This window comes from Misgurnus anguillicaudatus, chromosome 7 (assembly GCF_027580225.2).
Source record: "Misgurnus anguillicaudatus chromosome 7, ASM2758022v2, whole genome shotgun sequence".
Taxonomy (NCBI): domain Eukaryota; kingdom Metazoa; phylum Chordata; class Actinopteri; order Cypriniformes; family Cobitidae; genus Misgurnus; species Misgurnus anguillicaudatus.
The window spans coordinates 31123178-31136339 of NC_073343.2; the positions used below are offsets into that span (position 1 = coordinate 31123178).

General features: G+C 37.4%; 1 protein-coding gene across 1 annotated transcript in view; it reads left to right on the forward strand.

Moving 5' to 3' along the window:
- The window catches only part of cnksr1 (connector enhancer of kinase suppressor of Ras 1), a 48382-nt gene that overhangs the window by 31157 nt on the left and 4063 nt on the right, over nt 1–13162 (forward strand). The window contains exons 10-17 of the mRNA XM_073869722.1: nt 1517–1605; nt 3992–4021; nt 4183–4295; nt 6854–6981; nt 9021–9054; nt 10617–10792; nt 11835–11908; nt 12322–12393. Coding sequence (XP_073725823.1) covers nt 1517–1605; nt 3992–4021; nt 4183–4295; nt 6854–6981; nt 9021–9054; nt 10617–10792; nt 11835–11908; nt 12322–12393 — 716 coding nt within the window. The remainder of the gene's footprint in view (nt 1–1516; nt 1606–3991; nt 4022–4182; nt 4296–6853; nt 6982–9020; nt 9055–10616; nt 10793–11834; nt 11909–12321; nt 12394–13162) is intronic.

Consider the following 13162-nt stretch of genomic DNA (forward strand, 5'->3'; position numbering starts at 1 on the left):
CAAAGGAAGATATTTTGGGGAATGTTTGTAACCAAATGGATCAGAGGACCCATTGACTTCAAAAGGGTAATCGTCTTTTATCCTATTATGGAAGTCAATAGGGCCTCTGATCGGTTTGGTTACAAACATCCTTTAAATAACTTTCTTTGTGTTTTTCAGAAGAAATAAATAAATACAGGTTAGTAACAACATAAGAATGAGTAAAAGATGACAGAATTTTCATTTTTGGGTGAACTACCCCTTTAATAATTGATGGTCTCTTCACATCTGTTCACCTAAACTTATGCCAGTTTTACAATACTTCCTGAACATATAATATAGTTTGACTGGCTCAGCGACTGCAGGGTTATTTTTGTTCGGACAAGATTAATGTTTAACCATAATAGGCTAGAGATGCCTCATATGAGACGCTGCCAGCACTGTACACTTTTGGCTCTATTAGGGATTGGATTGCTGTCACATGTTGACACCACACACGTGGTTGTGTTTGTTTGATGAGTAGTGCACACATTTCCTCTTTGTTAAACCACAGCCAACACACTTTCTCTCTCAAACATTTTCAAAAGATTTAATCTAATCAGGAACATTGCCATGACAATATTGATTTACTGCATGCTCCCTATAGATCTTCTGTCTTTTATGACTTCAAACACTTACATTTATATGAACACATATACAAGCCCATATCTTCTTGCTTTTGATCTGTTTTGTGTATGTGTAGCAGTCATGTGGCTTTTAAAATGATTGGTCTGTTGTTTATCCCGAGGGACGGATCCACATGGCTATGCAGTACACATCGGCTTTTGTACAAAGATAACTCGAGCTATGTTTACACGACAATGATGTAGTAAAAAACAAAAGTTTTGCCTTTTCTTGTTTTTTAAGGATTGCACATACACACAACAACGCTGTCAAAAAGATCCACGTTTACACGGATCTACTATAACGACTAAAAGCGCTGTATTATGCGTGCTAGGCCAGTAGATGGCGAAGTTACTTTGTAAAGAAACACTACACGTCTGCACACATACACATAAAAGCAAACAGTCAAGTTTGGCGAAAGTATCGGGCGTTTTTGTTTAGACGGATAATGATTTAAGTTTTTTACTACAAGTGACCATGTAACTTGTTGGAGAAGCGTTAAAAAACTCAGTATCTTGAGCTGGTTACACTCGAGGAAACCACACTTGTGCATGATGTCAGCATTATCACACATTCGCATTGCTTTCGTGGTTTACACAAAGATGACATTGCCTCGTTATCCAAAAACTTGCACTTCCCAACAGGATGAATGTCCCTAAAGAAAAGATTGAGGACAGTTATGTCTCCTGGGAACTGGCAACAGAAAACATGGCACAAATTCACACATCACAGTCATTCACAAAAACGTTCACGTACACACACCTACGCCACAATAAAACACCTCCAGGCACACATGAAAGGAGTCAGTTTCCTCTGCAATAATATAGTCTAGGGTTTTTCCTCAACATTAATCTGAGGTCATTTGTTCTTTCAGAGGGAAGAGGAGGAGGAGGAAGAGGAAGAGAAAGGCAGACATTCTCTTTTGGGGAGGGTGGCGGCCTCTGTGCGTTCTCTGTCGTTTTTGTGAGTTTAGTAATCATGTTGCTTTTTATCAATTAGTTGATTTCTCAAAAAATATAATTTAAAAATATAAATTATTATTAGGTTTTTAACTAAATTTTTTATGTTTTTTATTGTTGATTTATTTATATATAAATAAATTTATATATGAAGAGTTTGGTTCCAAAACAAAATAACTTTTTTAAAGTGCACCTATTTCATTGGTAAAAACAATGTTATTTTGTGTTTTACAATGTATTTGCGTGTTTTATTTTGCACATACCGTACATTTTTGTAGCTTCAGATATCCTGCCTTCCTCAAGCGCTCTGATTTTGTACAAACCTCATCGTTTTGAAAAGCTCTGTGTCCCTGATTGGCCAGATAATCTGTACGTTGTGATTGGCCTGAATACCTCTGACGTCAGCCGGAAATGTGACGCTCCTTACCATGTTTGAAAGATTCGGTCACAATGCAATGCTAATAGGAGTTAATTTACAGGCTGTGAGTCAAAGCGGGAGGAATTATGATATGATATGACACTTGTCCAGTTTCGTCTGGAATGCATCCCAGTCCACCTCCTGAAGTGGTTTGAGCGATCGGATTTCAATCCGTCTCGAAAATATTTCCGAGGGCATTTATACCTGGTGTTTTTACAGAGAAAACGCATAAAGTGACCAGTAGTGAAAAAAGCCCCTTTATGTCGGTCTTGTACACTACAACAGGCCCAGGAAGTAAACTGTTGCCTACAATTTGTGTGTTTGTTGTAGAGATTTACGTTGGAGACAATAACTCGCATCATCGTTAACTTTGGGATTTGGACCCTTTGCATAATATTAGCATGTACTGATACACACTAACACAGTGGTTCTCAAACTTTTTCAGCGTGCGGCCCCCCTTGTGTATGGCACATTCCTTCGCGGCCCCCCCAAAAGAAAAATTATGACAAAAACATTTCTAAAACTCAACTTTTAATTAAGCAAAACATATTGAATGATACAAAGTAGTGCTGTTGGTTAGTAGCCTTATTTTTTAGGTTTAATTGCACAGAATTCATGATAAATTGTTTTTTATTTGATAAAATGTCATAAAACTGGGGCCCCCCTTGCACCATCTCGCGGCCCCCCTGGGGGCCCCGGACCCCAGTTTGAGAACCACTGCACTAAAGCCCGGAATACACTGCACGATTTTTGTCCTCTTATAAGATCATTACCTTACCACACTGTGCGACATGTATCGTTTAAACTCGGGTACGGGAGGCATGTAGACTGCACGATGATGACACGGAAGCTTCGGCGGCTGCGTCACACGTTGCGCAACGTCACCAGCATGCGCTCGTGGTAAACAAATACCGGCGCGCAGGTCGTAGCAGCAAACACACTGTGCGGTGATCATGCCGAATTTCTGACACTGCCAGAAAACTATCGTAGGCTATCTTTGGACGCAAGACCGGGAAAACGGCCGTCTTTGAACCTCTCTCACTGTACGACATAGGACCACCGATGGAGAGCCACGATCACAGAAATCGCGAAGATAGTTTCACGATGGCAATCTTTCGTCTGGGACAGCCAATTATCGTGCAGTGTATCCCGGCCCTAACACACCAACGAAAAATCGTGAATCGGACAATAGGTGCTCTTTACATTTTTTTAAAATCTCGTTTTTGATTGTGTATTCCAATTAATATCTTTCAAACTGCAGTTGATTTGTTTGATGATTTTGATATATATATATATATACACTAAGGGGCGGTTTCCCGGACAGGGATTAGACTAGTCCTAGACTTAAACACTTTTAAGAGCTCTCCAAACGGAAAACAACTTGCACTTACATATCGTAAAATACATCAGTGCCCTTTGTTTTTCCTCAAACTGCACACAGGCAATGTTTTTAGTAAAGCATGTTTGTTAAAACTAGTTATATTAAGGCCTAGTCCTGGATTAAGCTAATCCTGGTCCGGGAAACCGCCCCTAAAAAAAAAAAAAAAAAATATATATATATATATATATATATATATATATATATATATATATATATATATATATATATATATATATATATATATATATATATATATATATATATAATACTGTAGTATACTTTAGTATTTGTTGTACTAAACTGATGTAAATTGTAGTATACTGGAGTATATTGTAGTAATTACTACACTTTGTTATACTTTAAGTATACTGTAGTATACTTTAATATAACATTAAGGTTAAAAAAGTATACTATAGTATTTTCTCATGTGGGCAGATAGCCTGTGATGCTTTGGGGTTATTTCTAATTCATAATTTTCCATCTCTTTATTTTTATTTTTGTTATCATATAAGAAGTGAAAGCTTTCATTTCTCTGTCTATCTGTTTCATAAACTCAATTCTTGTTTCATAACTATTTTCTCTGAGCTGTAGTGAGGACATGCAGGACATCTGCTATCTCAGGTTTGTTTGTACAGTATAGCATGAGTGAACTGAATCTGAATGTAGACTACAGTGTGTAGATGTATTGTACTTATAACAATGTATATCACCGACCCAAAGGACACTTACAGTATTGTGTTATATGTATTTACCTAGTAAATGTGTGTGTTTATCTACCATAGATCAGTTCCAGACGGCGCGCACCATTTCAGACGGGAGAAGTCAGCGCTCTCTGCTGATCATAGTGCAAATGGAAATCAAACAAATCTTTTAAAAAGCCACCAGTTAGGTACAGGTAAGTGTCATGTGAAGTGACAAACACATTTTGTTCTGGTTTTTTAACATTATCTGTGGCAGGGACAGATCATGACTTTGATGTGCCCTTTGCACGGATGTCTCAAAGGCCCCCAACCACATATTTTTTGACCATTGCGCTAAAAAAGCATGTCGACACAATATTTACTTTTTATTTAAGTCAACTTGTTAAAATTTTTTTCAGTCTAAACGTTGGAAATCTCTACCTTAGATAAGCAAAACAGCATTTAAACATGACATATTAGGGCAGTGGTTCTCAAACTTTTTCAGGGTGCGGCCCCCCTTGTGTAAGGCGCATTTCTTTGCGGCTCCCCCCAAAGAAAATTAATGACAAAAACTGTTCTAAAACTCAACATTTTAAAAAAACATTTCAAATTTGGTTAGTAGCCTTATTTTTTGGGTTTAATTACACAGAATTCATGATAAATTTAAGTATTTTATAAAATGTCGTAAAACTGAGGCCCCCCTGGCACCATCTTGCGGCCCCCCGTATTAGGTTGTAGTCTTACAGAATCTCATCTGACAGCAATAACAGTGCGTTTTAAGGTGCCAAGAGACAAGAATAGCTTATCTCATTCACCGCCAGCCATTTCTTTTAAAAGTTGCCTGCAAGTATTTTTTGTGATTTTCACAAAAGTTTCACAAAATGCATTTTGGGGGAAAATGTTCTTCTTGGAAAAAATATAGAAACATACAAATATATTAACTGAAAGAACAGACCCCTTTGCTTTTAAACAAACAATAAACAAACAAACAAATAAAACAGGGAAAAGAAACGTTCATCCGATCTATATTTTTTTCTTTGCTTATAAACTCTTAAATATGGGTCTTTTTTAATTGCAAAAAGCTGAAATAATTGCAATTTTGTGAAGGAATTTTGTTTAGATTCAGAATGATTTTCAAAACATACACAGAGTTTAAAATTAGTAAATAATTTCTTTGCTTCAGTTTTTTGCCCAATAGGCCTGTGCGTTATCAGAACACACAAGTGGTGTGCACATCACATAAGCCCAAATTTGGGCCAGGTGCAGGACAACTGGATATACAATCAAATAATACGAAGTGAAGTCCGCACAATGAAAAATACTGCTCCATACAAATATTTATTTAAAAGGCAACGTTTCGACCCTTTCGACAATAAGAGATGTCATGAAAAAACAAATAATGTTACATTAATAATAAAGAAATTTTCCCAAATGTTTGTCCACAAAGTCATGACAATATAAAGTAATGTATTTTTTAAAATGTCATAAAACTTTGGTTTTAGTCTAGACCAGGGGTGTCAAACTCAAGGCCCGCGGGACAAATCCGGCCCGGCCCCTCATTTCATCTGGCCCGCGAGAGTTTACAAATTATGTTCATTATATGGCCCGTGAGAACAGATTATTTTATTGTTATTATACGTTTTATTTTTTGCAGGTTATTTCCTACATTGATTTTTTTAGCAGCCACCAAAACAAATTTTTGTCCCGCTTAAATCTTTTTGTAATGTAATTATAGTGATAATGTTGATGATTGCATGAGAAAGAACGAGCAGTGCCCCGCACGCACGCAATACTAGAGTGGGCGTGTCTGAATGCCAAGCTGTAGCCTCCGGAGGTCGCATTTCCAGGCTGCATACGTCATCAAGAACAGAATATTAACAATTATAAAGAAGTTAAATATTATTCTTTGTTTATAGTAAATAGTTGTAATTTGCGTATGACTTGCGAATGTAATGGTAAGTCAACTTAAATAATCCAGGCTTGATGACGCTGCCTATGCGACCTCCGCATATGGAACGGACAGTATCTGCTCATTCTTTCTCTCCCTCTCTCGCGCACGCTCACGCGGATCCAACGAGAAAATGTTTTCCATCTCGTGTACAGAAATGTTTCGCGATGTCCGGCTGGGATTAGTTTACAACGCGTCTATTTCCGCTAAATACGCGAACTAATGACTCATCTGACTCATTAATAAACGATTGAAACTATTGATCTGTAGCCTACAACACTGAACTCATGCGACGTCAGTCAATCAGACACTCAAAGACAGGTAAAAAATCACAGCTTTTTTGTAAAGAGGGCAAGAAATGACAAGTGAGTGTATATGTGTGGAATAAATGCAAATTGTGGTGGAGATTGTAAAACTCTTTATCTAAAATGCCTCTAATTTTCTGACCTGCACAATGAAGGATAACAAAACATTTTGAGTGTACTCACATACAACATGTTTTTGTCACCACAATTATTTTTAGAATAATCTGTAGAATAGTTGTACTCTATACACTTTGCCATTATTTGCCTGGGCTTCTACTTTCAAAGCTAGGAATTAATTGAGTTATTAACAAAACCAATAGTAAGCAAATGCAGAGAAAATTATGCAATGTACAGTAATAAAAGAGTTGATACATTCATACAGTCCTTCAAATACAACTGGCCCTTTGAGATTAACCGTAATGCTGATGTGGCCCGGGATGAAATTGAGTTTGATACCCCTGGTCTAGACTTTTCTTGACTAGAGTATATATGATGTGTAAATCTCTCTTCAATGTTATAGACTCTCTGCGTGGCAGTCGGAGCAGTTTGGAAGTGGCCTTATCTCCAGACAGGAGGACTTCATCCCCACAGAGAGAAGAGCTCAGCAGAGCTAGAACAACCTCCAGTCCCGACATGGCCGGATTACGGGTAAGACCACAGAAATGCACGAATAAATTCTTTTTAAAGACACATTTATTTGTTATTGCCATCAGAGTCAACAGAGTCCTGGATCCACATGGTGCTAGTAGCCAAGGGTCTTAGCTGGATATATTAAGGTTGTAGGCTGATAAACTCAAAAGTTACTCTTTGGGGCGGTTTCCTGGACAGAGATTAGACTAGTCCTAGACTAAAAAAATGTTAAGAGCTGTCCAAACTGAAAACAACTTGCACTGACATATCTTAAAATACATCAGTACTCTTTGTTTTGCCTCAAAATGCGCACAATTAGGCCCCTATTTTAACGATCTAAGCGCATTGTCTAAAGCGCACAGCGCAACGTCTAAATGGGTGTGTCTTAATCCACTTTTGCTAATTTAACGACGGGAAAAATGGTTTGTGTGCCGAGCTCATGGTCGAAAAGGGTTGGTCCTCTTGTAATGAGAGTATTTTGTGCGTAACATTCAATAAACCAATGAGAGTCTCAGCTCTCATCCCCTTTAAAAGCCTGTTGCGCTGGCGCTGTGTCTAATCCTTATTTACATGACGGACTTTGTAAACTGAAAAACTAAGCGGAGGAAAAAGATCCCCATTTTAAGATTAATGTTAAATAATTGTGTTGTTTTTCACTTGTATTGAAATTGTTATTTTTTATTAAAACCTTTAAAAATCGTTTTCTTTTAGTCATGGAAGTAAAAAAGTAGGCTTGTAGTTGCCTTAAATGTATGGCTATCCAATATCATCAAAAAATAATTTACAAGTATGTAAGATAAGGTTTGTACTCTAAAAATACTTTATTTGTAACAAACAGAAGATAAAGAATTTACAAGCGGCTCTCCGCACGTTCGTTTCAGCACTTGGACAGCGTTTTTTTTAAGCAATACTTAAAAATGTTTCTCATCTCACTATATCCACAGGTATAGAGTCATCATATACAATAAATCCGTGAGGTATCATTTAAAAAAAACCATTTAAAAAACAGATGCTTTTGTTTAAAGCAAAGTATTTATTTACTTACAGCTACAGGTGAAGCAGCTCTTTGCGCCTTCTAACGTCTCATAATTAGTCCTCATTTATGTCCAAGAGACTCAATAATAATCTTTTACATTCAATCCTTTAATCTTTCATATTTAAAAGTGTTTTTGTGCTGCTGCACATTCATGTACTATGTGATAAGCAAACCCACGTTGTCCTCCCGTTTATAGGGGCATACAGTATTACTGCGCTCTTTAAATAACAAAAAACATATTGCACCATTGACTTTAGACTTTAGAGCAGGTTTTTGTTGGTCAATGGCGTAGTCTATTTTAGTTGCCTCAAGATAGCAACGCGTCAACAATGCGCCTGAACACACCTCGTTTTCAGACCAGAACGCCCAGGGGCGCAAAAGGGGGCGCAAATGCATTTGCTATTTAAACAACATGGCGCTAAACGTGAAAATTATAATTGCGCAGAGTGGAAACTAGCGAAAGACACTTGCGTCGCGCATTGCGCCGGGTGTAAGATAGACCCCATAATGTTTTTTTAGTAAGGCATGTTTGTTAAAACTAATTATATTTCCTAATAATTAAAGGAACAGTATGTAGGATTGTGGCCAAAACTGGTATTGCAATCACAAAACTTGTGGCTAAAACTGGTACTGCAAACTGGTGGCCAATACACAAAATGACAACATAAACATCAGTTGAGGGCTGCAACTCCACTTTTTAAATGACAATATCCTGGCCAGACCACTGTTGTCAGTGATATAAGTATTTGAAATGAAAATGATTTTTTAATGTCTAGTGATATATCAGGGCCATTTTATGATTAATTCATATAAATTTCTTACATACTGTTCCTTTAAACTAAGGCCTAGTCCTGTCTTAAGCTATTCCATGTCCGGAAAACCGCCCCTTTATCTTAGTACACTAGTTGTGGCTGAGAAAGCATTTTATGTTAATGTGGCAACACAGATGCAGATCTGTACACACCAGCAGATCTTCAGTAAATCCTGAAAACAGAGTAGTGATACTTTTCTCTTTCTGCAGGAGGAAAAGGAGAACAAGAAGACGTCTACTAAAGGTAAGCTGTGGATTATTCATTCATAAATCTTATCTTAACTTAAGCCCTTTTCACACATAGATTACGGAAAATGCGTTTTTCCGAGATCATTCGATTTTTGGTTCATTCACACTGCCCATGATTTTCCAGAATCTTTGCGTGGATTCACACTCATACCGCATAGTTCCCATCAAGACACGTGATGTATTTTCCAAGAGCGTCTGAAGTTATCCGTGATTTCTCTATTGGGGAACCATGCACGTGCATTTTAGACAAGATCATAAGAAGCGCGTGATGCGCTGTTCTGCTGGTGAATGATCTCACGGATAGTAAAGAGCTCCCTGATTTCTGCTTCAGTCCAGTTTGCCGACATTTCTCGACGTGAATGTTGTGTTATGTTTTAAATCCCTTTGTAAAAGAGCTGAACCATAAATTCTGGTTGCGATGACACATGCGTCCTCATTACGGCATTGTTTCTGCCTCTTGTTCACACAGAATCCATTCCTTGTATGTTACAGCAATGTTACCAGATCCCAGAACATTTACATGACGTATTTGTGTTCACACAGAAGCCTCTTTGCCAATTTAATGGAAATTTTCTGTAAACAAAGGGCTGTGTGAATGGGATTTTAGAGTTAAAGATGTCTGTGAGCACAACAACCCTATTAAGCCAAAGCAGTCTCAGTAGACATGCTGTTTTAATTTTATTGTTAATGTGACGTCACACAAACAAAGGGCCGCCCACAGCCACTGACCTACTGGTTAATTTTACCCGAAAGCTTTTCTTAATGTGTTTGTTAGCACGTTGTAGCGCAAATGTGGCTAAAAATACTATTGTCTCCGATTGTATTTAAAACAATCAGATTTATTTTTAACCTAAAGTGCTCACTGTCTGTTAGAAAGAGAGTGAGGAGCTGTAGCTCAATTGCATTTAAAGGTACAGACATGAAAACAGCACCCCAACCCAAATAGGGGCATTTTGGACATGCTATAAGAAATGATCTGTGGTGTATTTTGAGCTGAAACTTCACAGACACATCCTGAGACTTATATTTCATCTGGTAATAATGTGACCTTTAAAGGTGCAGTGTGTAATTTTTAGAAGGATCGCTTGACAGAAATGCAAAATAATATACACAACTATATTATCAGAGGTGTATAAAGACCTTTCATAATGAACCGTTATGTGTTTATTACCTTAGAAAAGTACCTTTTTATCTACATACACAGAGGGTCCCCTTACATGGAAGTCGCCATTTTGTGCCGCCATTTTTCTACAGAAGCCCTTAACGGACAATTTTTTTACTAAGTTGTCTCCGACGATGACATGTTTGTCCGGTGGTGGCTACCGTAGCTTCTCTATGTGTTTCAAAAGTGAGGGGTGAGCAGTGGACTAAGCCGTTGGTTGCAATTTGCAACCTCACCACTAGATGCCGCTAAAATTTACACACTGCACCTTTAAGTGTCTGATAGTCCAAGAAAAAGAATGCGACACTGTAAAAAAGGAGTATATAAATAAACGTAACTTTACCTTATTTCATCCAAAAATTATGACCTATGTGATACCCTTGCACATATTTCAGGAACACGGACTGCGATGAGCCGAAGAAGAGTGTCCTGTCGAGAGCTCGTCCGTCCAGACTGTGATGGTTGGCTCTGGAAAAAAAGAAAAGAAATGGGTGTCTTCAGGACCCAGAAATGGCAGAGATGTTGGTTTGTCCTAAAAGGTCCAACACTGTATTGGTATACCAGTCAACAGGTTAGTATGTGTCAAGCATATATAAGCAGTGGCGGCTCGTGACTGCTCATCCGAGGGGCCCTAATTCAAAATAAGTTTTTGGAGTGTCATGTGTGTTTCTTGCTTTTTTCAAAATGTGTGTTTGTTTCGTCATGTGAACCATGTGCATCACGTGTTTTGTCAAAATAAGTGGCTGCTACACACGCGTTAAAACCCTTTATGATACGCTCATGTTCACAAAATACACACAAGACACTCCCTTAACAGTAAACTTTGATTATGCATGAGATTATGCGAGTATCTGGCAAACGCGAGCGTCTCTTTTATCATAAACCCTTTAGACGCACTTATTTTGACCAGACACGTGATGCACACAGGATCTCTTGATGCGCCGAACACATATTTTGAAAAAAGGAACCACACACATGACGGGATACATACATGTCGTGACGAACTTCGCATCGAGCGCCCTCGAAAAAGGAAGTCACCGGCCACCACTGTATATAAGTATAATGATACATAAATAATGGTTGGCTAGACCTCACTCTTTATATATGTCTTAGAAATGTTTTGTAAAATAAATAGCGACCCATTTGGTCTTTACTGTACTGTTAACTTGGGATGCATAACGATTAATCGCAATTAATCCATAGCAGAATAAAAGTTTTTGTTTACATCATATATGTTTGTGAACTGTGTATAATAACTTTGTATAGATAAATGCACACACACATGCATGCATGTATATATTTAAGAAATGTTTACATATACATTTGTATATTTATTTATAATTTATATTATATGTAATATAAATACTTAATATATAAATATATATTTTTTCTTAAAATTATACATGCATGTGTCCATATTTATATATACATAATTATTATGCACAGTTCACACACATATATGATGTAGACAAAAACTTTTATTCTGCTACAGATTAATCACGATTAATCGTTATGCATCCCTACTGTTAACATTTACAAACTTAAACAAAATCTAGTGATATACTGTAGGTGGATGAACCGAAACTGAAATTGAAACCCATGTTGTTGTGCAGGAGGAGAAGGCGGAGGGCTTGATCAAGATCGGCAGCTACAGTATTGAAAGTGCAGGGGAACACAAGAGGAAGTAGTGAGTACCATACCCATACTCATGACAGACAGATTACTCGCTTGTTACTATTGATAGATGACATTTTAAGTGTCATGATACTAATTGACTAACTGCATAAAAGTCATCTCCAAATGATTGTTTGTGTTATTAAGAAACATAAGTAAGGATGCTCGCGGGGTCTCTGTGTTTGCTGTTGGCTGAGAGAGTGAGATTATCGGATTCAGGAGGGCAGTTAGTTGGAGATGTGTGACAACAGAATTACACTTTACACTCCTCAGATCTTCCCCCGCAGTCCACAAACACAGCAGACCCTGCCAACGTGATGACAAATGAGTTCGCATTTTTTCATTAAGCCGCTTAAGCCTTTGCCATAAAAGTAATGGGTATTATCATCTTTCTCTCTCTCTCTCTCTCTCTTTGTTTCATCCTAGTGTATTTAAAATGTGCCACCAACGCTTTCAGGATTTCTTCTTCGCTGCGGAAAATGTGACCGACATGAGCAAGTGAGTGTAATCGCACATAAGCATTTTATTTAATGGTACCTTACGTCAGATGATGCGGCCAGACATTCATGGCATTTTACTTTTGTAAAATTATTGATGTTGAAATGTCACGATGATTAGATCTTGCCTGCGCTGCGCTTCTGCTCATGCACAAATACATTTTGACATTTCATTTTATATAAATGTTTTAGATGCAATAAATTATAATACACGCTTGCTATAAATGTATGCCTTTCATAGGTCAACTTCCATACTTCGAGCTATAGCAGTTATTCAGGATTTATATAAGGGCATTATACATATAGTTTAAAATGATGCTTTGTTTTGCACTTCATGTCGACTCGATGACTTTAAATATAGTGCGGTCGAGGAGACCATGCTGCAATTCATGTTAACCCTCATTCTCCCACATTAGTCAATTGATAATACTAGACACATCAGGAGAAAAAACATAAGATAAAACCATGGTTTTACAAATGGAACTCAGTACTGTTTTAGTAATATCTCAGCCTGTATTATTGTTTGGATCTCAATGCTTAAATAAAACAGTAAGCTGCAAAATGTCATGCATCGTAGTGATTTTACCATGAATAAAAGCTGCGCTTAGACCACCAAGTGATATAGTTCATCATCCTAACTATCGTCTCTTAGCGGTTACCAAGCAACTCGCCACATTAATATATAATGAGTTTATCTGTATTTTGTGCTTTGCTTTGAATGTGGCTCATTTATTTAGATGTATTGAACTATAGTCTGTTTAATAATGGCT